We start from the raw sequence: 25,804 nt of genomic DNA on the forward strand, positions 1-25,804 counted from the left end.
TCGCTCTTCATAACAAGACACTTACACTCCTCAACCTCCCTGTAAAAAAACAGCGCCTTGTTTTAAACTAATATGTGGGGTGAACTGTGGCTTTGAGTTCTGGATTCAATGCCCGTTCTGGAAATTTGAGCACAAAGTTCTAGGCAGACACTTAAATGCACCAACAGAGATGTTAACTTTCTGACAAGAAGTTAAACTGAGATTTCATCTGGTTTCTTAGATAAATGTAAAAGATTTCATGTCACTATTTTAAGGAAGAGCAAGGAGTTTAGGGATAGGTGTTGCCCAGGACTAGCCTGGTCTCCTGGTCAGTATTTATCCCTCATCAACACAATTGAAGCAGATTATCTGATTATGATCACTTTGCTGCTTGTGGGAGTTTATTGTGGATAGATTAGCTGGCAGTTTACCTGCACTACATCAGTGAGTGATATATCCTGGGTATGGGCACATGCTGTGTGCTCTCCGCAACTGGAAGAGCAGAGACCCAATGTCTCAGAAGAAATCAACAAGCATCTTCTGGATCTTTGTGACAAAAGTAAGAATCAGGACCAAAGTGATGAATTAGTCCCACAATGATAAGACCAACATTTGGATTGTGACCACTACTGGATGAAATCCATGACCTTCTGGCTCAGAGATGAGAGAGTTACCACCAAGCCAAGACTGACAGTTTGGAGTAATAGCCCAATCGTTTTAGTTTCATCACAGATCTTACCTCCAGCTGAAACAGAATATTTGGTTAGAAGCTGCATTCCATTATAATGACCAGAACTGCACCAATATAACATGGAGCAAACCACAACATTTCACTAATTAGTTCCTGCTGTCCCACAAATTTTCAATTATGTGTGGCCTTGCACTTCCACCTTCATGCTGCAAGTAGAGTGTTATTGTTAGTCTGAAACCAAAAGGGCAAAACCTTTGAATTTCAGCAATTTGGCACTCCTGCCCACACCACCAGTTCAATCATTCCTTCAGTCACTTGGTTCATGAAACAACCTGCATAACCCTAATCACTACTTCAGTACAGCAACACTATGTCCACTTTGACCACTTTGCACTACAATGGGCTTTTTTTTTGTTCTAATTGTGTTCTTTCTTGTAAAAATTCTGTATAATTTATGCTTAATTTATGTTTTTCCTGAGAATGTTGTGTATCTGATGCTATGTGCCTGTGATGCACGGTAAGTAAGATTGCATCTGTGCATACATGTACTTGTGCACATGACAATAAATGCAACCTTGATTATTAATTCATGCTACTTTCAGATAATAAGCTTCCTCAATTTCTCATTAAGATTCCTCCTCCCACATCCTTGAAGATGTTGTTAACTTGGTAAGACATACAAACACTGAATGCCACCTCATTCCCATCCTGTTATTAATGCCTGAGTAGTGAACAGCTATTCAGCATCACAAACACAATCCTGACCTCATGCACACACTTCCACTGTCACTGAATTGTAAGCAGCAGCTGACTTTGTCTTAATTTGGACATGTTTGAGGTCAGTGTGCTGTCCCGACCACCATCTTGGAACAGATCTTCTGACCCACCACTCACCAAGGAATAGAGAGCCTCAGGAGGAAACTTAAACCGATCCACTGTCTGCATACTCAGGGGGACCTTAAAGATCCTTTACTCAACAATAAAACAAAGGTTCCATCGGCAACATTCCTCACTTATCAAGCATGACCTAAAATTTGTTCATTCAACCATTTGTTGTTTATGGAAACATGTTCTAAGTTCTAGATCAATGAAGGTGTAGCTCAAAATTAATTCACTGATTGCAATCTACTTTGGAATGTCTTGAACATACATATGGTGTGAGATTATATTTGGTTTGTTCTTTCTCTTGATGTTCTTGCATTGTCTAACGAAGCTTACTGAACAACAGTTCCATTTCAAATTGTGATATTCAAAATCATCACATATTGCCGTCCCACTAAATAACACCTTTCTACCCCCACAGGGAAGAGGTTTCTAATCAAAAGAGCAATCAATGCAAAAGATTAAATATAAGAAAAAAATAATATTGTACAGGAAGTGTTATTGAAGTAGAGATGTGGAAGTGAAGAAAATTACCTTGACTGGAGCCATTGTAGTTCTGCTGCTGCTGTTCTAGTTCAGCCAATTCACTCAGCAGAGCTATCCCATGCATCCCTGAGCAGGGGTAAAAGGTCGATGTTGTAGGGTGTGAAGGTGGCATGGGGGCACTGGGAAACTCAGGCTCTAAAGCAAGGAGCTCTCCCATGCTGAGGCCAGCTGCCACCAGGGCATTCATTCCTGCTATGCAGTCCAACCGCCACCTGAGTATTTCATCCCTCTCTGAGGCATCATGGCTAATTTCAGAATCGTCATCCTGATTCACTTGTGTGGCTTCCTCATCAGTACTGCATTCATGCTTTAAGTCAGTCCCAGGTACCAAACTCAAGTGATCAGAGTTTCTTACATCCAGTGTTTTGTTGGCTAAGGTCGTGGGCTCACTGGTTGAGTGAGGTGACTCATTCGCTGAAATTTCTTGTCTGCAGTCTTCTCCTTCAAGTCTTCCATCAGTGTCATTTCCCTGAGAAGCAATCAAATGCCTTAAGCACTCCATGTTTTCTTTCATAGATGGCTCAAGTTGCTCCACAGTTGAATTCTCTGCTGGCAAAGCATTTACTGTCTCCTTTTCCTCTGAGCTGCGGAGAAGGCTGTGCTCATTTTGCTCGACAATGTCCAGGTCGTTTGCTGTGATCTGTTGTTCACTAGGGCTTGTCTCCTCCGTCAGGACTGAGCGAGTATCACAGTGAATTTTCGCACCAGGCGTAATGGTTCTGGACTGCTCTGGTTCAGCTGTGGTGGGGACGGGTTGCATAGTTTCAGCATCTGCGGGATCGGCAGAGTGTACAAGAGGAGTTGGGGAGCGATAACCCATAGTAACTGCCGTGTACGAGTAGCCAGGTGGAAGTTCTGGAAAAGACAGAGAAGGAACATGTTTTATTGACGCCAATGACCACAGCCAATGCTCAGTGTGGCTTTACCAGCAGAGACGATTTCTAAAGATCTACCACAATGGAGCCCACTCCATTTTAACCATCCAGATCTTTCTGGTATGTTACTCCTCATTGTGGTTCTTGGATACATGACCTGTTCTCCAAGACAGGAAATATAACCTGCAGGGCATAAAATACAGTGCAGTTGCCATGTTAATTTTAATTTATTCTGCATTTCACTCTGATAAATTGAACATGCATGAGTGCATGAATCATGACTTACAGTGACTGTAATCATAATGCCATGGTGCTCACTCTATATCAACCTTTGCAGTGGAAAACCTGTCTGGTCCAGGTGTCTTGTGTTCACTAACTGCTACAGAAAAAAAATCTGAGAATTTATTCACTCAATCAAAAGACAAATCGTAATGGATGGAGAAGTGGGGGATGTGCTTCACTTGGAAACTCTGGGCAAGGTTATCTATTTGTTTTGTAAGGGTGAAACGATTAAGCCCAACACCCTCTACCCTGAACAGATAATCTGTCTGACATCAGAGAGTACAGCTGACACCAAGCTCAAGCAACAAAACAAATGTTATTACTTTGTCTTCACCAAGAACTCCGAAGGTGCCCCTGACTTTATGCTGGTTGGCAGCATCCTGACTACCTTGTCATCAACTGAGTGTAATTAATGGTATCCATCCGCCTCTCTGACATAACCACCAGATGAATATGTATCCTTCCACCAAAGTGCTTCCTTCCCAAGGACTGCTGAAGGAGAAAAGCTTCTATCTGCCAGGCTGCTCAGTCATTCTCCTCCTTTTCCCTTCAACATGAAACAAAAGAATTTCAGCTGCTGCATAACATCTAACCTTGAAAACTGAAAGGAAATGTATTGGATTTTGTTGCATGCATGTTTTTTTTGGCTAGGGTTTAGCAGGCCTGATTTCAACTGATTTCTGGAGGACAAGTTGCAACATTTGAGTACTTTGAAATTTAATCAACCTACGCTTGTTCCGACATTATTTCCTTTGATGATTATTCCACTCCAGAGACATTGGACAGTCCGAGTCAGTCTTCCCTTCTTGTGCAGATGAGCATTTTATTCCCATTTTGTCCCAGCTGATTAGGTGAAAACTGGCAAACCTCAATTGCTGAAACGAAGTTAGTTTAACACCCTCGTGAAAGTGGCAAACACTGTTGTTTATTGAATCATCAGTTCAGCAGCCACTCAAGGAAACAGCTGTGAATCCACTGCTCACACTCTGAGCCAGAGTGTTGTGGGTTCAAATCATACTACAGGGACTTGTGCATAAAAATATATACTGAAACTCCCAAGCATTACTGAAGGAGAGCTGAACTACCAGAAGTGCTGTCCTTCAGATGATATGTTAAACTGAGACTCTTTCTGCCTTCTCAGTATAAGACCAAATGGTACTGATCTGAATGTGACTCAGCAAGTTATCCCTGATAGACTGACCAATATTTATCCCTAACAACATTAATCATGTTACTAAAAATATTTAATTGGTCAAATGTTCTTTGAAATATCACAAGGTTACTAAAAGTACTATGTAAATGCAAATCTTTCTTTTTAGTAGTGAATATTCTTTCAATTGAAAACTGTTTGCCAATATTTTGCAAGTGTCTACAAAATGTAATTGTATAAACATTTAGCTAACAGGCGCGAGCTTATGAGCAGTAATGTTAGACCACTGCGATTTCTGCTTTCTCCAAGGTTTTTAATATTTGCATCAGCTACAACCAATTATGTTCAGAATACACAGCCAGCATGTCCCCTCCAACAAAAGGAGATTGACTGAGCTGCACAAAAAGGAGGTTCATAGTCTCTATCCATTTGCCATTGATTTATTGATCAACGTTTATACCACTCTCACACTGATTTTCTTCCAGCCTTTGGTAGCTCCACAGCCAGAAAAGAGAAAATAGACTGGAGCATTTGCCAGAACACAAATTCATACATCTTTACATCAGTCGTGCTCTTTCATTCCAGTAAATATCAAACAGACTTTCTTTTTATTTTTTGTACTGATCTACTGGCCACAGAATTATCCACAGTATGGAGACACAATCAGATTTAGAATTAGCAGAACTCTCAAAAAATGGAGGCTTTCAATTCCATGCTACAGATTTGGACCTTACTTGTGTTGTTAACATAACTGTGGACATACCTGGCTCAAAGGATTCGGGGTAGTGTTCAGACGGCTCTCCTTCCACTCGCTTTTCGGCTGTTTGACTTCCTGTGGAATTCTGGGAAGAAGGAGGACTGACCACGGATGATTGTGGGACAGCAGCAGAGCCAGAAGTAGGACAAGAAGGCAATGGGCATACGGCAGTGGGCTGGGGAGAGGGGCATCCTGACTTAGGTCTTAATGAAGGAGAATGATGACATGGTGAGAGTTTGGCAGAACACATGCCAGATGGCAGTATGACTGGTGAAGAAAGACTCTTGGGAGAGTTTAAGGCAACTGTTTTGTGTGATCTCCTGTTCCTCTCTAAAGTGTGTTCTTCTGCCTCGATTCGAGGTTCCTCTGCCTTCCGTTGATCCTGAGGAAAAACAGGATCAATTGAAATTGTTAAAACCAAAGAGTTTAGCCTAGTTCCTTCCATTTATCTACAACTGCAATTCAGCTCACCGAACCTAAACATTAAGTAGCCCAGGAATTTGGGAACAGGAATAATACATTCAGCCCCATCATCCTGTTCATTTAAGTTATGCCTGATCAACATCTACCTTCCTTGGTTCCAAAACACTTAACACCCTTCCCTAACAATTATAGATAAACTTTTAGTTGGTGACAGAGAGAGAAAGAGAGACAACTAACCAAATCAAATGACCTACATTTTTTCCAAGGAAATGTGCTTTACATTTTAAGCTTTATTAGTTCCATCAGGGGCTCTCACCTCCAAATTAATATTGTCTTATTAAAAATTACTCATGCATCCTGGAACTTTCATGACACAAGCATAGGATGAGAGGGGGAGAAGATGACACGTATGAACATCCAGCTGAGATTAAAGATTAAAGTAAAAGTCATGGGAAGTCACCAAGCTGCAACATTAACTCTATTTCTCTCTCCATGGACAATGCATGACTTGATGAACATTTTCCCTTTTTATTTCAGTTTTCCAATACCTGCAGTACTTTGGTTTTGTGTCAGTGATTAGAAATCAGTGACTTTCAATTTGATTAAGGCATTGGGCAATCCTTTTATAAGTAATGGGTGCATTCCCACAACTGGCAGTTGCTCCTCACCAAAGGATTCGGGCCAGCAGAAGAAAGGGCTCGGTGAAAAATGTGGGGGTGGCGGGGGGGGGGGGGGGGGGGGGGGGGGGGGGGGGGGGGGCAATGGAGAACTAAACGTTAATTGCCCAGTAAAAAGATTCCAAAGCCAAAGCCTTCCCATTGCATGGTGTCCTCACCGCTAGTTGTGAGTGCCGTTGGAGTTGAAGTGCTTGTGCCCGTTGCTGTTGTTGGTGCTGCTGCTGCTGCTGCTGTTGATGCTGCTGATGTTGTTGTTGCAGCATGTAGAGCTCCTGTTGGCGGAGAAGCTGGGAGCGAGGATATACGGAGAGCTGGCCTGGATGTTGCATATGTGAGGCAGGGGCTCGAGCTGGATAGATGGGTGGCCAGAGGGAATGTGCAGGATCGATCACTTCGGCTGGAAGAACCGGCAAAGAAAGAGTAGATTTAGATAATATCCCAGCACGAACTTCAGTAAGCAAAGACACCCTATTGTTCCAACATAATGCAGTATTCACATTTTATGATCAATAATAAAATTACTGATCAAAAATAAAATAATAAAATTATTAAAAAATCAATTATAAAATAAAACTACACCATCCAATGTAAAATTGACAAAATACAGCTTGTCATAGCTCACTGAAGGAAGTCAGGGGATCCAGATGCCATAAATTAGCATGAATGCTGTTAGAGGATCGGGTTGGGTAAACTCTGGTGCTGCTCAATCTGAAGGAAGTTGATGAATGTGAAACAGAATCGCCAGCAGGAACAGGGACAGGATTCCAATTGAAACTGGGTGATCTGATTCAAAAATTTACAAAGGAAAGGCTCATCTTAGAGCCAAATACAGATCCAATCTCAATCTAGCCTTTGGAAGGTTATTAGTCAAACTGAATGGGGCACATGTGAGTGATTCTGGTCATTCACGTCACCCATTATTTCCAAATTATCGCTTGAACCAATCCTTTAGAGAATTGAAATATTGTTTCAGTGAAGGATTTTCCCTTTACTGGGAGATGGAAATGAGGGATCAAGGCCCTTTGGATGGTGAGCCATTCAGGAAAATGTCAATGCTGAATTGTACCTTATCTTTCTTCCTGAGCTACATGTTGCAGCCAATGCTCATTCTCAGATCAATTTAAACACGGATTAGAACCATGATTTTCAACCTGCACCCAAGTTGATCGGATACATGGGAAGTAAGCTGCATGGTTGTGGTCCATATTACATATTGAGAGCTGCAAGTATAGCCCAATATGGCAAAAGGTTGAGAATCACTAACCAAACCATGCACATTATGGCTAAACTGTTGAAGATCTGACATTGTGTACTTCACACCGTCACACATCTTCCAACGATACAATGTATGTAATTACATAACTTTTTCTCAGATTGGAGCAGCTGGTGGCTCATCCTCTAATTTTGCTTCCAGTGTCTCAGGAGCTCTTTGTCACCCTGTTCCTTCTTCACTAATAATCCAACACGATCCCTGGTTCTGCCGATGATTCCATTTCATTCTCATTGACTCCCTTCAGATTGGGCAGCATCAGTGCTTCCCTCTCCAATCCTCCTATAGGCCTCATGCTAATCCACATTATCTGACCCTCCTTCAATGAGTGATGAAAATTAGCCTTTTGTCAGTTCTTCAGTTGGCTTCTTCACTTATCCCTCGAATCTAACCATTAGCTGTGCTCTCTTACTTTTTATGGCTCTATTCAAGTCATTCATCTATCTGCATTCCCAGTCTAACTGCCTCATCACTGTCATATGAAATTTGCACAAGTGCTTCATTACAAAATTTGTCTACAAGGAACTTGGTTTTGAATTTTCTTCAAAAACAGAAGTCAAAACTTAGAGGTTTATTATCTGATTCAACCTCTCCCTCACTTTGTGCTCTCTTTGTTGCAATGCTTCCCCCTGTGCTCTTAGTATCCAGCACTGCATACTACTGATTGTCTCACATCATCCAACCAGAACCATGTATGTAAATACATATTTTTTTTTCTAGATCATTCTACCTTTCCTACAGTTGCTGGCTCATCCTGAATTTGTTCCTATTGACCCACAAGCTCTCTCCCACCCAATGAGATATTTTGGTTACTGATCTTCTGAACTTTTCTTTGATTTGTCTACACTGAAAATATATTGTCATCCACCTTGTTCTATTTCTCTGCATGAAATTACATCGGATGATGCACAAATCTTGGCAACTGAAATTTTTCCTATCTCCCTCTGTCTCTCCCTTAACCTACAGCCTTCCAGCTGTTAAAACCCAGGCTCAGAGCTTCTCAATCATTACCGATGGATAAATCTTAATAATTAATCATGGTTGTGCATTGCACTGTGGGCCTTGATCCTTCATTTCAATCTCCCAGTAAAGGAAAAATCCTTCACTGACACAACATTTCAATTCTCTAAAGAATTGGTTCAAGTGGTAATTTAGTAATAATGGGAATTCACTGTTAGATTTGTATTTCTTCATTCAAGACCATTATGACTGGTCAAACTAATTTCATTTAGTACTTTTGTGGCCACTATTGTAGATTATGTTCAATTTGAACCCAAGTTTCAAATATAAGTGGAATACCACCCCATAGCAAAAACAATTTACATCAAAGCATGTTTCAAAGCATCAAGGTAGTCAAAAGAATATTGTTGGTGAACACAGGTGTTGCATTAACATCATCTGCAAAATATCATACAAGTCAATCTGAATGTGTATTATTGCCTTTGAACCACAATCTGAAATTGAAAAACACATTACAATGTATAAAATTCCCTGACAAACAATGGGATAATGACTGACCTAAGCTGCTGTTTAGTTAATAAACTATTAGGTTTTAAAGGTGCCCTGCCCAACTTGGCAGAAAAATGCATTGTACATGCAAAATATAAAACTGTTATCATTATTAAGTGTCATATCATCTGACTTTCAAGAGTAATACCACAGGATGTTCACTAGTACATTATTATGCTTATAGAGATAGTTATTGATAAGCTTTATATCAGCCATTACCACAACAATATAAATCATCTGCTTGAATACATTTTTAGATGGCATATATTCCAATAAATTCAGCAGTCCCATGCTCCCACCATGAGCCATTTATCAAAGGAAGAACAGGTCGGGGACAGGGCTACAGAACTGTTACAATAACTCTCCAGTGCATACACTCTTTGGGCACGGCTCCTCACTGAGTGTGCAGAACTGCTGAGCTTCCCACTGTTTTATAAGAAAAGGCCTTGGTGAATTTGCTTGTGCAATAGGATAAAGGCTGAGAGATGGAGTTTCTTTTTCCCATGGTGTCTTTCCTGGCATGTACTTAACATCTGGGCCTAAACTTTCTGCAAAAATGCCTGCTGTTCTATTACTGCCATAAAAACACAAAAATCAAACCTCCACACAGCTGATTGCCAGGATTCCCCAAATGCACTTGGCACTGGTCTCCTCAAGTCCAGCAGCACAGCACATATTCTCCACATTTCCCAGCACATATACTGGGAAATCTGCCCATGGTGAGTCTATTCATTTAATTGGTGAAGAACCTTTCAGATATATAAAATAAATTACAATTTTTTGATTTCACCAAATTAATTTCAATGCATTTAATTATTTTGAGAGCCTTCTAATGTTTTGTGTTTTAATTTTATTAGAAGTCAAATACTTTGATCGCATGATTATTTTTTTAATAGTGTTTGTGTGTCAACAACATTCACAAGCATCCATTCTCACTGACAGCCACTGTAGGTGGGGCTTTACTGAGGGTTAGAGCAAATCTGAGGGCAGGGTTTGCCATTCACGAAAGGAAAAATCCTGAATTCCACAGGGATTGGCTGAGGAAGTTCATGTCAGGGGAACTGCTCCATGTTGGAGAGGGTTAATAGGTAAGGGATCAGTCAGAGTGGGTGGCAAGCAAAGATGGTGATCAAATCTTTGGGATTCTCGCTTCTATATTTACATAGGTTTCCACCCCAGGCTGCCTGAATGAGATTCCACAGCTTAAGTGCCTAAATACAGGTAGTTTTGACAGGGATTCCTGTGGGAACTAGACAGGAAGCATTGGACTATATTCTCCCAATAAAGACATCTTCTACATTTGAGTGTGGATTCAGGCTCAGGCCCCTCAACTGGTCTGCCTTCTCTCAATGTTAATTTGCAGAAAGCAGTGTTTAGGGAATACACAACAAAAATTGATCTGCAAATCTATTTCAAATGGATAATAAGACTTCAGGCTTTGGGAAAAGTCACATAATTCTGTTAGAACTTGTTTAATTTAATTTATTTGTACCATTAAAAAAGATGCATTTTTGATGATGATAAATGCAAAACATATGGACCTGATTTTCAAGAGATTTCTAAATATGTTCTAGACACATGCCAACTCAAAATGAAATGGAATTAAAACCAGCCAAAGGAGAATTATTCAGCAATTCTGGGATTTGAAAGGGAATACGTTTCACCTCCTCATGACATGACAAAGTCTTGTAACGTCACTCTTTCCCTTCTGCTTACTCACTGTGCTTACAGAAACACTTCAACACAAAGGACAATCAAAGGACCATAAGAAGTCCAATTTACCTCAAAAGTGGATAAAGCTAGCAAAGAAATAATACAGATTTTATCAAAGCTACCAACACACTCGGGTTCACATTACCTACATTCTACAGGAAGGACCTACTTTCTAATCCAGACGTCATTAAATAGGCCTTTGCTTAAAGCTCATTTTATTGATACAAAGTACATGAAGGAAAGAAAATAGTAAGTTTACGGTTTTATGATTACATCTATTTCACATTGTGAACTTTGTTTTGTCATAAATATCTTTATTGTATCTGTGTGCGTGTAAGGGAGAAAGGAAGGAAGAATGCAAGGAAGAAAAAAGAAAAACAAGAACATCTCAAAGAATGTCACAGCTGTATTTTTTCTAAAGTGAAATCAAGCAATAAGATAAGATTTCTTTATTAGTCACATGTATATCGAAACACACAGTGAAATGTATCTTTTGCATAGAATGTTCAGGGGGCAGCCCACAGGTGTCGCCACGCTTCCGGCGCCAACATAGCATGCCCAAAACTTCCTAATCTATACGTCTTTGGAATGTGGGAGGAAACCGGAGCACCCGGAGGAAACCCACGCAGATACGGGGAGAACGTACAAACTCCTTACAGACAGTGGCCGGAAATGAACCTGGGTCACTGGCGCTGTAAAGCGTTACACTAACTGCTACACTACCGTGACCCTTTGCAAAATGAATAACGATAGAAACGTAATTTTTCAGTTATGAGCAGTGATAATGGTGAAATTTCATCAATTTTCTCTATCTCATTCAAAGACTATTTATAAAGCAGAGTGGTTTGCATATAAAACATATTATACAGGCACGTGTTCGAGCATGATCTATACGCCATTAATACAATACATTACCGAGGTGATGAGGAGTTGGGTGTGGTGCTGGTGGCTCAGTGGGAAGAATAACAAGTTGGGCTGAAGGATCTTGGGAAAGTGGAAATACTGTCTGCATGGCGCTTGGCATCGATGCTGGAAATCCAGGTGGTAGATTTGAATGGAGGGCTGGGTGACCAATTCCTGTGTCAGACAAAAACAAAACATTTGTAATTGCAGACTGACTGAACGGACATTAACTTGTAAATATTGAGGTGCACAGTTACATGAAAGGAACTGTTTTGATCATTATTTGCATTGAAATCTCTCTTTTACAGTTTTGAATGTGTTTAGAGTGTGACTGCACAAAGCAAGCAGAACAATTCTTCACCCATGTATCCTGGCAGTAGTACAATCACTTTGTCTTTGGCCATCAGTCACTGGTGTGGTAGTTGTTCCTCCTAAGCACATAGCTGATAAAATGATTCACAGCAGGAACACTAAAAGAAGCAAAGAAAAAGATGTTTGATCCATCAAAGCCTACTCCTTCTGCACACCATGGGTACCCTGCTCTTTCAGCTGCCTCATTTACTATTTCATCACTGATAGAAAGTTGTGCAAAGTGTATTGCTGAGTTCCAATGATGTTCATCTTGGCTATAAGCAAATGAGACAAGGGTATTGCAATATTCCAACAAAAACAGATGGCTCACTGGAATTGAAATATGAACAAATGATAGATAATACACTCTGCCACAGGAAAGTGAACTGGACGGCCCTGTTCACTTTGTATCTTACAAAATGGTATTATGTTCCTGGCCTCAAGGCTTCACTGTCATCAGCTAATACTAAATTTTCAGAATGTTCCTCCTCCATGTCAAATCATGCTTACTGATTTGAACAATTTGGGAAGGGAAGTAAAACTCACAAATAAACAATTAAGAACAGGGACTAGAAGCATATTTCCTTTCATAGTGAGTGAATGCACAGCAATATTATGGATTGACAATAATGATGCCCTTTTATCTCTCCAGCTTCTGCTCTTCCTTTTAAGACCATTCTTCGACTAAACTTTGAACTCTCTTCTTTCAGTGCAGCCATGGACTAGACTGGTTTAGACTTCTGTGAAGTGCCCTGGGAGATTTTCTACTTTAAGGACGTTTTCTAAATGCCTGTTAATGTTGTTGCAGCTAAAACTAGATAGGTCAAAAGGAAAGATCCATCCAAAGTAAATTCAGTCACATTTCTTTGCCAATAGTTTCAAAACTATTTGCTTTGCATGAAGAGTTTTCTCGTAAGTATCATGTGAACTGCCAGAACCTTTGGGGTGGTTTCCTAGTTCCATTCTGGCCATTCTACAGGAAACAGAAAACTTTTGATGATGGATGTTCTTTATGCTAAAGGTACCGTAATGTACCATTTGTGGAAATAGTAATCCAGGAGGCTTCAATGCATCTTAAGAGAATGTGAGTACAATTCTTGTAGTTGAATGGTTGAAGAATATGACTCAGTCTGTAAAAGCTGTACCAATGAAAGTGTTGGGGGATGTGGTCAGATTGTTGTAAAAACCCAACCTGGGGAAGGAGATCTACGATCATTACTCGGTCTGGCCTGCTTTTCCCTTCTAATCTTTTGAATGGATGGGGAGTAAATCCATTGCCAGGGAGGGATTCTTCCACAAATAATGAAGGAAAAATATCATTGTCGGAAACTGAAAAAAGAATTTCAGGGATAAATCAAACAAATGTTGGAGGTTCACATAAAATTTGAGGAAAATACTTTTTTTTAAAATGAAGTGCTGCTGAAACCAAGGAATAAAATTATGAAAAGGAACCATATAAAAACAGGGAAAAAAACAGAATGAATCATGCAGCATTTACAGGATTTATCCTATTCACAGGCCAAGTCATACATAATTCTGCTCTGCATCATGGTTTCTGTGAGATTAATTTGACTGGCTCATAAAATACAGCAAAGGAAAATTAAAATAACTGAAAATCCTTTCCATTAAGATTACCAGTAGCTGTAACTGGCTCTGTTTTTCAACAAGTGAAACTACACTTCAGCATACTAATTTTAACCAAATCTTTCTAACATAATTACCATGAAAACAGGTTAGTAGCTAACCTGGAATAGCAAATTGAACTTAGTAGTTCACTACCAAGAATAATAATTGGAAGGATGTGGTCATGCTGCCTTGTTGAAATCTTCTGGAAATTGCTGAGTTTAGTTATAACAACAAAGCCGGTTGACTTACTCTTGCTGGTTTGTATAAAAATGTACAAATGTTGCTGATATTCTGAAATGATTTTTCTTGAAGGGGATTGCAATTCAATTAAAGACAATGCACCAAACGCATGCAGAAGAACGTAATTATGTACTTCCACATCATACTGAAAATCTGCAGGAGTATGTCTAAAATAGAGAAGCATACCTTATTTCTCCAGGTCTAATGGACATGGAAGAGCCTGGACATTAAAGGTCTAGGGTATTGATGAATGCAGTGTAACACACAGAAAACACAAAGCTTCCCTCGTAGATTTTCAACCAGGACCATTTCATTAAGTGGGGGACTGGTATACAAAGTTCATCTGCCCCAATTTGGGAAGATTACACTTTCCATTGGTGTCTCCTCTCCTTCTGTGAGCTAAGCTGCCTGAAGTTCCACAGGACTGCCTGGCTTTGGTTTGGAATATCACATGACTTGATAGTTCAAACTGGAGATTTGATGGGAGACAAGCCAAAGTCTTGTCAGTTCAGTCATAATGATTACCAGCACTAGGTAATCACATCACCCGTACTTTATTATGGGGAAGCTCAAGGATATTAAGCAAATTAAAAATAATTAATAAAGGCAGTGACTTTCAGCGAACAAAAACAGAATCAGAATCAGTATCAGATTTATTACCACTGACTTATATGTCCTGAAATTTGTTGTTTTGCGGCAGCAGTACAGTGTAAAGACATAAAATGACTATAAATTACAAAAGTAAATGACTAGTGCACAAAAAAGGAATAACGGGGTAGTGTTCATGGGTTCATGGACCATTCGGAAGTCTGATGGCGGAGGGGAAGAAGCTGCTCCTTAATCGTTGACTGTGAGTCTTTAGGCTCCTGTACCTCCTCCCCAATGGTAGTAATGAGAAGAGGGTATGTCCTGGTTGGCGAGGGTCCTTAGTGATGGATGCCAACTTCTTGACGTACTGCCTCTTGAAGATGTCCTCATGACAGGCAGTGAGCAACGTCTTATCAGAAATGGCTTCAAAGGGAGTGGCTGTCCATAATGTATCAGTAATGAGCAGTAAGACATAAAAACAAATACATAATAGGAGCAGCGGTAGAACAGATAGCTCTTTGATCCACCATTCAGTGAAATCATGGCTGACTTGATCTTGGCCTCAGCTCTACTTTCCTGGTTGCTCCTCACAACCATTGATGGACTGGGTTTGCAAAAATATTTGTATGTTAAAACACATGTTATTGTTTGGATTCAATTTTTAATGGTGTTGAATTGTGAAAGGTTATTAACTGACGAAGCTGGGGGATAAGAAATTTAAGAATGCACAAAGACATTGGGGAATATCTTTTAGATGGAGGGTGATTAGTTTTTTTAAAAATTCACCATTATCAAAACAGAGTGCATAAATTCTTTTAAAAGGAAATTCTATAGTTGCTTGAGAAGAGGAATATCTAAGTACATGGAGATTGAGCAGGAGAGAAGAGTCAGCATTCAGTGCTTCATTCAAAGAAAAATGGGAGTGCCAACTGGATGTGTCAAAGGACCTGTTTCTGTCCAATAACACTGTATGATTCTTTACACTGTGGCAAAATCCAAGACATATTCTAATGATCTCTTTAGGATACTATTCAGACATGAAACACAAATGACTTTTGTGTTGGATTCATTTTAGACTTTCCAGATGCTGCATTTCCAAACTCAGTAATGAACACAAATGCCTTACTTATCTATTGTATACTCCAGCAAAAAGGATTATCCTGCAGAACTAGTAATCAGATACTCCGCCGATTCTAATGACTGGATTACTTTGGCGGCAGATGGAGTGGGATATGAAAGGAACCATTTTGGCAAGCTAGAATTCATAGAACAGCTCAACCAAATAAAACAACCTTTTATGCTTTTCCTTTGGGAATGAGATATTACTTTGATGATTATAGATGGTGATGGGTTAAGACAGTAACTGATTTTGACAAACCTTTCTCCTTTTCTTTTTTTCCTGTCAGTTGTGTCTGTGTATGATAATATTGAGCCATTACATTTTAGTATGAAATGTATATGCCTGATCTTTTGTTTGTGAAGGTTTCAACACAGAGTAAGGATTAAAAATGCATATGTGGATTTGACTGGGACCTGAAAATACCGATGTTCATCGTGGCTTAATATTCCAAACAGTCTGCATGGAATTGAGAAAGGTTGGTTTTGGCACCATTTTCAATAAGTCAAAACATGGAGCTTTGCCTTATGTGAAGAACACTATGCCTAGGTGATGTCAAGAAACACTTCAGACTGCCTCCTTTCTTTACTAACCAGAATATTTGGCTTCTATGTTACCCAGCAGCATCCCTGCACACTCTTGAGGCTTCCTAATATTGAGCCATTACATTTTAGTTTGCCCCTCCAGATTTTTCAGTAATGTAGTTCAGAACTCTTGTGATTAGTTCACTTGAAACATGTATGTGTTCTGGCAATCTTTGTTGTCCGCATGGCAAATAGCAAATTTGTAGTCACAAGATGTTCTCACACCTCATTTTCAGTGGCACTAGGCAACCCAGGCACTTGTGCAACTGCTTCTTCTTGTGGAAATTGGCCTGTGTACATTCTAAACAGCTGACAGTACCAAATGAACTTCCTGGTTTCCTTCACATTTATGCATTTCAAATGTAACTCCAGACTTTTGTTTGACAAAGGATGCCTTTCATTTTATGATTAAAGCATGAATAATACATTATTCACTTTCAAAATGCTGAGTTTTATTTTTGTTCCATCCTGATTCGAATTCTCCCGAAAAAGTTGTTCATCTCCTCTGCAGCTGCATCAGATGTCAATCTCTTTTTGGCCCATTGTAACCATGCACTATTTCTTCACAGCCTTTCCCTCATGACTGGTTTGTTTTATGCTTTTTATATTCTACTCTCAGGAACATACTTGTATGGTAATTCTCTAGTCTAGCTGAAGCAAAGCACCCACTCATTTAGAGAAGGATACAATAGGTTGTCCATTCAATTTATAAACTTCTTCTGTCAGTACATAGATGGAATTATAGATAGACTTATAAGCCGATGTATATCCAAACTAAATCGGATTAAACTTAAACATCAGCAATGCAGATTAATATTTCCTATTTTGGCAACCCATGCTGAACATGAACAGTCATTACAACATCATTACATTTCTGAGCAGTGAAGTTCTGAAACCAGTTTTTGTTGATTTTTCAAATATTATAAGACAATTTCTTGTAAACAAGTCAAAAGTCGCAAAAAGTGAATCTATCTTGCTTAAGGGCGGAACAAAAGTAAATGTGAATTAGCAGCTAATTCACCATCAGTGTGAACAGAGTAACTGCCTCCATTCCTAACTGGCTCCAACTGTCTGCATTCTGTCTTTCCTTTTACTACCTTGACGTACTTATGTATGATATGATCTGATGGCACGCAAACAAAAGCTTTTCACTGTATCTTGGTACACGTGACAATAATAAACCAATACCCTGGAGGAATCAAGAATCAGGGAATGTAGAATGAAGGCCGCTGGCAAAAGAACCAGCATGATATGAAGAAACCTTTTGTAGGCAATGAGTATATTGGATCAGGAATGCACCTCCTTGGGGTTAGTGGGCGTAGAATTAATCACTACTTTCAGAAGGGGACAAGTAACTGACAGGGAAAGGAAAATATTTGGAGAGGGCTAAGAGGAGAAGGCGTGGGATTGGAAGTAGTTAAATTGCTCGCATATTAAAGCCATAGATTTACTGGGCTCCTTCTGTGCTGTAACCTTGCTTTGATGCTGTGAAAACCTGAGCCCATAAATGTGTGCATTGCTATTAAATAAATGATTGATGGTTGACTAACCGTATGAATGGCCACCCATCCACACTGAGGGGCTGCCCGTCCTTGGAAGCCAGTGTGGAGGTGTAAGGTGAGGATGAGCACTGGGATCAGTTCCCAGCTGATTGGCTTGTAAAGATGACCCTCCAGTGACCATCAGGTTTGGATTCAGGTCTCCAGGACAACCATTAGATGGACGGATTCGTGCAAGCTCCACAAGATCTTTGTTTTCCCTGAATTCAACAGAAAAGTTTTGAATTAATTAGTGACAATTGAAAAATTTCTTCAAACATGGAGTGGTTTAAGGAGAAAACTCAACAGCGAATAGGCAATCATTTCTGGCTTTACCAGCAAGGCCCAAAGTCTCAAAAGTCAACAAAGAGCTTCCCTGACATAATATTAATGCTTTGTAAGCAGTAAAATTGGGCTTGGTAACACCAATTTTTGGGCACAGCTGTGCAATATTGGTGTCTATTTTTCGGGGGTGGGGGGGCATTGAGTGCATTAGCAAACATTCCCCTTAGAATGCAGCAGAACTGGAAGAATAAGCAGTTCCTGTGCAGAACAGCCCAAGTTGTGGGAAGTGGGAGGAGCAGAAAAGGGAAGAAGGGCTCAAAACATAATGCTATAACTGCCCAGTCTGCAACTGCTTCAACTGAACCTCAGCAATGAACAATTATGTAAGGAGAGCCTCAGTGAAACCTGATACCAGGTGCTAACGCAATAGTGGCATTAGGAGAATGTAAGGACTGCATTGCAAATGGATGGCAATGCAGTGGTGATCATAGCCTTTAACTTTTATGCTTCTGTTCCCTTCCATTAAGAAATCTGGAGATATATGCAACATCCGATGGCTACCATTACTATTGCATAAAGAAAGTCACCAAAGTTCTCTGTTATAGGACAGCTGAACACAGTTCATCCTGTCTTGCCAGAGAGTAGTAAGCAGAGAGAGCTTGCTGGGATTATTGGCTTTGCTGTGGTGCAGGGAGACATTGACGGTATACCTATCACTTTATGGGCACTGCAGATCAACTGTTGTGTGGCCATGCTCGGTAAATCAAGAGTTCACCACTTGTTATCCCAGCTGCAGCTGTGATACTTTAAATCTGCATCAACCTACCATGCCTCTTGCAAGACTGAAATTCTCTGGTGCAACCTATGAACATGTAGGCAACATACATAGAGTCTGATGGTGCAGCACGTTGGCATACTGGAGCATCAACTCTGCCGTCTGATGTGCTCTGGAGATTGGGCATATCAAGGCACATACTGGTCAACCTCTCTATCATGAGGACACAGCACTTGCCATCAGACATGCAGGGAGAAGCTGATGATGATGCTGAGTAGGTGTAACTGGAGGAAGAGGGAGGAGGCAACCTGTAGCGCACCCTTTCTACCCAGACTGCTTGAAGAGGATACACCCAAATGCAATAAATGCAGCCTCAATCCTTGTCATCAACTGAATCACACCTCACTTGCCTCTGCTATGACCATCCCAATGTACATATGATCTTATTGTAAAATAAAAGCCACCAAAAACATTTCAAGCTCACATTATCAATGAAATCATGCTACATGCCATGCGATCATCAACTAATCATCCTTCTGCTTTCCCCTGGCTGTTCTTCTGCCTTAAGCAGAACAAGCCATGTATCTTGCAGTCTCTTGGGTCTCCAAGCCATACATCTGCAACATGGCCAGTGGAAGGATGCTGACTTTCAGCAGAGGAGATTGCACGTGTCCTTGGAGGACAACCTTGAAACTAGGACTTCTAGCTTCGAACAGCACCATTTTGGGATGGGCGGCAGAAGTCTGGGCTAGCTGACAGGTTACAGCCGGACATTTGGGGCATGGCTGAGGTGGCAGTGTGAAAGTAACAGATTCATCCTCCACAGAATCACTGCCTTGTTCCCCGGGCTGGTGTCAAGCAGTCCTAGTAATCTGATGGAGGACAAATCATGGACTGCTTCGACATACTACGAGATCCAAGTCTTTTGAAGTTGTGCCTGGAAAGACTTCGAGACATTCATCGATACAGGACATTTTTATTATTTTTCAGCTCCTCCATTAAGGCTTCCAATACCTTGTACACCTTGAAATATGCTCTCTCATTCTGCCATTCTTCAACATTTCTGTTAAATGGCTGTCATGAGCTGCTCAAGCCACATGGCACCTCCTCAAACCAGTGAAAGTGCCCCATTATTGATGCTTTCAGCCAAACAGTAGCATGATAAGCAATGGCTGGATACTGCCTGCAACATGATTAATGTGTGCAATGTGTTGCCTATATTGGAATCAACTTATGTGTGTTAATCATGTATCATGACCTTGTACTTTTTTGGGAGAGCTTTCAAATTTAGGCCTCATTAGATTTGGAAACCAATCACGGTCACTTTTTGTGATGGCCTTCAGTCTTTAGATATAAATTTTGCTCCCATGATAAAGCAACAGGCAGAGCAAAAGCAGTGAGTTCGTGCTTTGCTCACGTTGCCTAGATTTTCAGAAAACAGATATAATATTTCCCCATTTATATATTTTAATGCCTGTCAGTCATTTGCCACCAAACAAGTTCTTCCACCCAGAAGCTGTAGGAATTCAGCCTCTGGGGCTCTCCACAACTACAAAAATTCCTAGTTCATAATCCAAAAACCAAAAGCATAATTTTTGCAAGTCAGTTTAGCCTGATCTTCATTATCTCATCCCTCATGAACCGACATACATTACAGCAGCTATGGTGAGAAGAGGTAGATCCCATTTAGCTGATGATATTCTGGCCAAGTGTGCAACCAACTTGGAATGTAAACATTGTAGTCCACGAGCCAAGTGCACTATCAGCCTTTTGAATATTCATCCTTTCCCAGCACTGAAATGCTACGGAAAGATGGCACAGTGGTGCAGCTAGTGGTGCTGCTGCTCATAGTTCCAGAGACCTGGGTTCAATCCAGATTTCCAATGCCATCTGTGTGGAGTTTGCACATTCTCCTGGTGCTAATGTGGGTTTCTCTACATGCTTCGGTTTCCTCCTAACACCCAAAGATGCCGGGTTAGTAGGTTAACTGGCCACTGCAAATTGCCCCATGTAGGTGAATGGTAGAGTCCATGGAGAGTTGATGGGAATGCAGTTAATGTAGGATTACTGTGAATAGGAACTTGATGGTCAGCACAAACTCAATGGGCCGAAGAGCCAGTCTCCATGCTGCATGACTCTACGATTGTTTTTTCACTCCCTCTCTGATGTTAAATATAATGCCAACTAAAATAATCTAAAAGAATGTACTAACATTTCTTAATTCAGGATTTAAAATATCTGAGGCCGGTCATATTAGATATTCTGGTCGGAGATGCTTGATATCTCTGAACAAGTAATGGAGCAAAATGGACTTGTAAGTACCCAAGCATATAAACTGTTCCTCAAATCACAAACAGTTCTGATAATTTGGACCCAAATTTTGGGATGGTTAATTATAAAATGATATTAAAAAATAAAGCTGCTCATTTCATGCTGTAGTAATCCAACAAACATCTTACCGAAGTAAGTGGTCCCTTTCCCTATCCAAACGCGCCAGGCCCATTCTCTCCTCACGAAAATGATTGCTTTCTTCCTCCACCTCCAAGTCGATGACGTAGGCAGAACGCGATGATCCTGCCAACAATAAAGTATTACTTGCAGCTTACTGCCAACCAAGTTCATCGCAGTGACACAGTTTGATATGAATCCTTGTCAAGAAGAATCCATGCTAAAATCTATGGTTCTAACAGTGAAAAAAGGAAAACCGTTTGTAAAATGCTTCCACATTCTGATAATTAAGTTAAATATTGAAATAGCATGGTGGATGAAAAAGACGATGAAGGAATAAATTTCCCAAAGCTATGATTCTTTACAGATTTTGTAAGAAGTGCATTATGAGTCAAACATCTGTGCAAATCTAATAAAAACTGAAAACTAATAGTGAACTGATAGTAGTGCAGAATAGCAAACATATGTGGAGTTTGTGCTTAATTTCAATTTGTAAGGCTTGGAAAGTTCTGAACTATTTTCATCTGGACATTTCAAGTCCATTGCTAAGCGATACACTGGGTGACATTTAAAAAGGCGTACACCAGTTTCCGTCTGGTGTGACTTTGGACCCCATGAAGTCAGCTTTGACTGCATTCACTACATTGCATCCCCATTCTGGAAGTGAGATGGTCAGGGTTAAGGGCATGCGCAGACTGTTGACATTACTGTGAGCCGAGAGCCGAGGCTCAGCTAGGTTGAGCTGGACAATGTCAAATTTTCCTACCTGCAGGTGAAATTCTTCAGTTGAACAAACTAGGTTGAATGAAGTTGAACAATCAAAGCAAGGACATCTGAATTACAGCCTAACTGCACTCAAAGGTGTAACTGTTCTGGGAATTAAATACTGTCCTACTGCATTGTTCGGTAATAAAACAACCCTTTGAAGAGTTCCTTTTGATTTGTTCACCTACACCAAAAAAGGAAGGTTTTTTAAAAATTCATTCAGGGGATGTGGACATTGCTGACAAGACCAGCATTTATTGCCAATTCTTAATTGCTCTCTGCGTTATTTTGGATAGGGAAAGGATGGTAGAGGAGTATATAACATTCTGAGAGGCATAAATAGGGTAGGTAGTCAGATCTTTTTCCCAGGGTGGAAATATCAAATACGAGAGGGCATAAGTTTAAGGAGAGAGGGGGAAAGTTTAAAGGAGATATGCAAGGCAAGATTTTTTGACACAGTGACTGGTAGGTGCCTGGAACATGCTGCTAGGGGAGGTGGTAGAAGCAGATATGACAGCAATGTTTAAGAGGCATTTAGGCAGACATGTGACCAGGCAGGGAATAGAGGGATATAGACCATGTTAGTTTAGATTGGCATTGTGGTCAGGGCAGAAATGGTGGGCTGAAGGGCCTGTTCCTTGTTCTATGTTCTGTTGCCAGATTTCCTTCCCTTGAACCAGGTGGGATCTGACAAAAATCCATTCGTTTCATGGTCTCCATTGACTGAAACTAGCTTTTTATTCCAGATTTGTTTAACTACTTGAAATAAAATTCCTCAACTGCCAGGGTTTAAATCAAAATCCTGGCTACAGATCCATGGTGGGCAGGCACGGTAGTGTAGCGGTTAGCGTAACACTTTACAGCACCGGTGACCCAGGTTCAATTCCCGCCACTGTCTGTAAGGAGTTTGTATGTTCTCTCCATGTCTGCGTGGGTTTCCTCCGGGTGCTCCGGTATCCTCCCACATTCCAAAGACGTACGGGTTAGGAAGTTGTGGGCATGCTATGTTGGCGCCGGAAGCATGGCGACACTTGGAAGCATGGCATGACTGCCCCCAGAACACTCTACGCAAAAAGATGCACTTCACTGTGTGTTTCAATGTACATGTGACTAATAAAGATATCTTATGTTATCGTGTAATAATGACCAATAGTCCCTTATAATAATAACCAAGTTATGAAACCGGTTAATAAAAACTGATTAACTACTGATTTGCTTCTCACACATCGTCTCACCTTTTACCCCAGGAACATGTCTGTGTTGCCGGCTGGATTCAGCACCACAAGGCGGCTCGTGCTTGTTCTGGTTATCCTTCTGCCTTGCAACTGCCACCGCAATGCCAACTGGAGGCTGCCGCACCTCTCCATCACCCTGAGATGACTCACTTTCCCTTCCTTTGGTACAATCTAGACGCTCCAAATCTAGGCTTGACTTCCCGCTTTGCAGCTTAATCTCCTGGTGGACACAGCTGGCCCTGATGTTCCCCAGACCTCCAAATGGGGTCTTCTGCCCAACAATCAGGGCCTGCGTGCCCGGAGGAAAGGAGCTGCTGTACTTTAGCAGACTCTTCATGGCCGAGACTTCATCAGTCTGACCCAACATGTCTTGGTTTAGCACAGATCCTTGTGACAACATTGCTGCCTGCTGTAAACTTGAACTGAAAGGGTCAAGGTAGGAGTTCTTCCTGTCTTCACCTATTGGGATCTGGGCACCCTGCCACGGTGGTATGTGGGATCCATTGTAGCTCATACAACTGAGCTCTGGTGGCCTTCTCTTCATCTCCGAACCACTTCCTATGTGCTCCACCTCAGGAAGCTTATGGTGTTGGTGTCGTATCCGGGCCACTTTTTGCCCCTGTGAGTCTTTAGAAGCTTTCTCTTGCACGTCGCTGCCCTGCTCCCGGTCCAGCATGTAACTGGAGTGGGTCAGTTTGGCGCAGCAAGTCTCCAGCTCCCTCGAACAGAAACAATCCTGAGTCTGTGGCATAACGTAAGTGCTACCTTTCCCTGAGGGGCCCTTGGCTGCCTGAGGTGTGAAGGGAATCACCATCTGTGCACCAGTGCTGCTACCACATTGCTGCTTGGATTTTATGGCTGAGTTGTGGGGCCAGTCCATTCCTTTCCCATCTAGCTTCAGATGCAGGTGTGAATTGGGAACAGTCCCGACATCAGTCCTCTCTGCGTTCTTCTCCTGTGTCTTCTCCTTCCCTATATTTCTGTTGATCTTGCAGTTCTCTGCAGTGACTTGGAAAGGTCTACTTTTGTCACCAAAATGTCCCACTGAAGGCACGTAGGTAGGCCCAGTGACCTTGAGCTCCCTGCCAGCCTTATCTTGAGTAGGGTAAAAAAGGTCTAAGTTGGAATGAACCTGCAAACAGGGGAATGTTCCAGACCCTGTGCTAGATGACGGAGGAATGTTGGACAGTGAAGAAGGAACAGAGTATGCAACAGAATGGTGTGGTGTTTGCCAGCTGTCCGAGCATTCGATATGCATTGGACCAGAGGGACCATTTTCTCTGAAATCCCTCTCAAACCTTAAGCTCTCTTTGGTACACCTGCCTGGGGTATGGATGTCCATTTGCCTTGGTAAAATCCCACCAATATTAGTGCAGCTTGCTAATAAAGTCTTACTGGAATCTCCATTCATAACTTTGGAGTTTGTTAAACAGCTATTGAATTGTTTATTTCTGTTTTCACACATACTATTGTGCATATTTGTTAGGTCTTCCTTGCATCTAATGTCTGGCATCAGAGGGTGCACTATCTTGTGTCCATCTTTTCCATCTTCTTCTGAGTGTCTTTCCTTGTGTGTCCTTTGACTGTTCATTGAATTGGCTTCATTTTTACTCATCCTCTCTTTGCCTGGTTCCTTTGCGGCCAGCAGTCTGTCAGTTTCCTTGACTGTCTTGTGGGAGTGGCTCATTTCTCGGTCTCTGCTGCAGGAACCAATGGGAGCCGTGCGGGAAATGGAAGGGAAGCTGTGATTGGTTGAGAGCAGGGTTGGCTGTCCGGGCAAATTCCTCAGATAGAAACCATCTGCAAGTTGAGAGAGATCTCATTACATTTTGTCACCATCAATAACAAGATATCCCACAGCCGCCTTTTTCAGCAAACTTTAGCCTAGGTTCAACTCAAAGCCAAAATGTTTAGGTCACTAATGCAATTTTATGATGAATAGTTTTTCATTATATATAAAACCAATTCTGTCTCCTAATTTTCACTACCATTTTTCTTCCTTCCTGAAGGCACCGACTTATAGGCCAAGAACACTTACCGAGTTTCCCATCCAAATGGGTAATATCCTAGAGTCAGCTTTTCCAGTAAAGGGTTGATTTCCAAATGCAGGCTATTGGCATCTGGTCTCATCTACTGGGACCATGTGCTGGAAATTGATGGCCATGCTGCTCATAATCGTCTGTTCACTACCATTTGGCAACGTACCTGCTTTTCCCCATTACATGCTCATGACAACCACAGGCCTGTGTTTGATAAAATCAACCCTTAAAATTGACTATTTGATCACTGCCAACATCACACACTAACCGAATCCTGGTAGCATCAGGCTTTGACACATACACAGCCTCAAATTCAACAAGAGGGACATGCCCGGATGGCTAGGATAACTGCTACCCCGTCAAGATAAGTTAAAGCAGCGTAGACTGGGATGTGGACTTGGGATTTTCCAAGGGAACAAATTATTGTCTAATGGAAAAGAGCCTGCATAAAACTCTCACCCTTATTTTCAAAGCCCTCCATGTTCTTGTTGTCCTCATCTCTGTAGCCTCCTGCAGCTCTTCAACTCTCCAAGATCTCTCCAGCTCCCCAATTCTG

General features: G+C 41.2%; 1 protein-coding gene across 4 annotated transcripts in view; it reads right to left on the reverse strand.

Moving 5' to 3' along the window:
• The window catches only part of LOC127580156 (BAH and coiled-coil domain-containing protein 1-like), a 251,414-nt gene that overhangs the window by 104,603 nt on the left and 121,007 nt on the right, over positions 1–25,804 (reverse strand). For all 4 annotated transcript variants that reach the window (XM_052033375.1, XM_052033374.1, XM_052033376.1 and 1 more), the window contains 7 exons: positions 23,210–25,009; positions 21,221–21,335; positions 17,714–17,922; positions 11,670–11,831; positions 6,421–6,659; positions 5,169–5,544; positions 2,087–2,953 (listed from right to left, as the gene is read on the reverse strand). In XM_052033375.1, the coding sequence (XP_051889335.1) occupies positions 2,087–2,953; positions 5,169–5,544; positions 6,421–6,659; positions 11,670–11,831; positions 17,714–17,922; positions 21,221–21,335; positions 23,210–25,009 (3,768 nt within the window). The remainder of the gene's footprint in view (positions 1–2,086; positions 2,954–5,168; positions 5,545–6,420; positions 6,660–11,669; positions 11,832–17,713; positions 17,923–21,220; positions 21,336–23,209; positions 25,010–25,804) is intronic.

Source organism: Pristis pectinata, chromosome 18, assembly GCF_009764475.1.
Source record: "Pristis pectinata isolate sPriPec2 chromosome 18, sPriPec2.1.pri, whole genome shotgun sequence".
In the NCBI taxonomy this organism is placed as follows: domain Eukaryota; kingdom Metazoa; phylum Chordata; class Chondrichthyes; order Rhinopristiformes; family Pristidae; genus Pristis; species Pristis pectinata.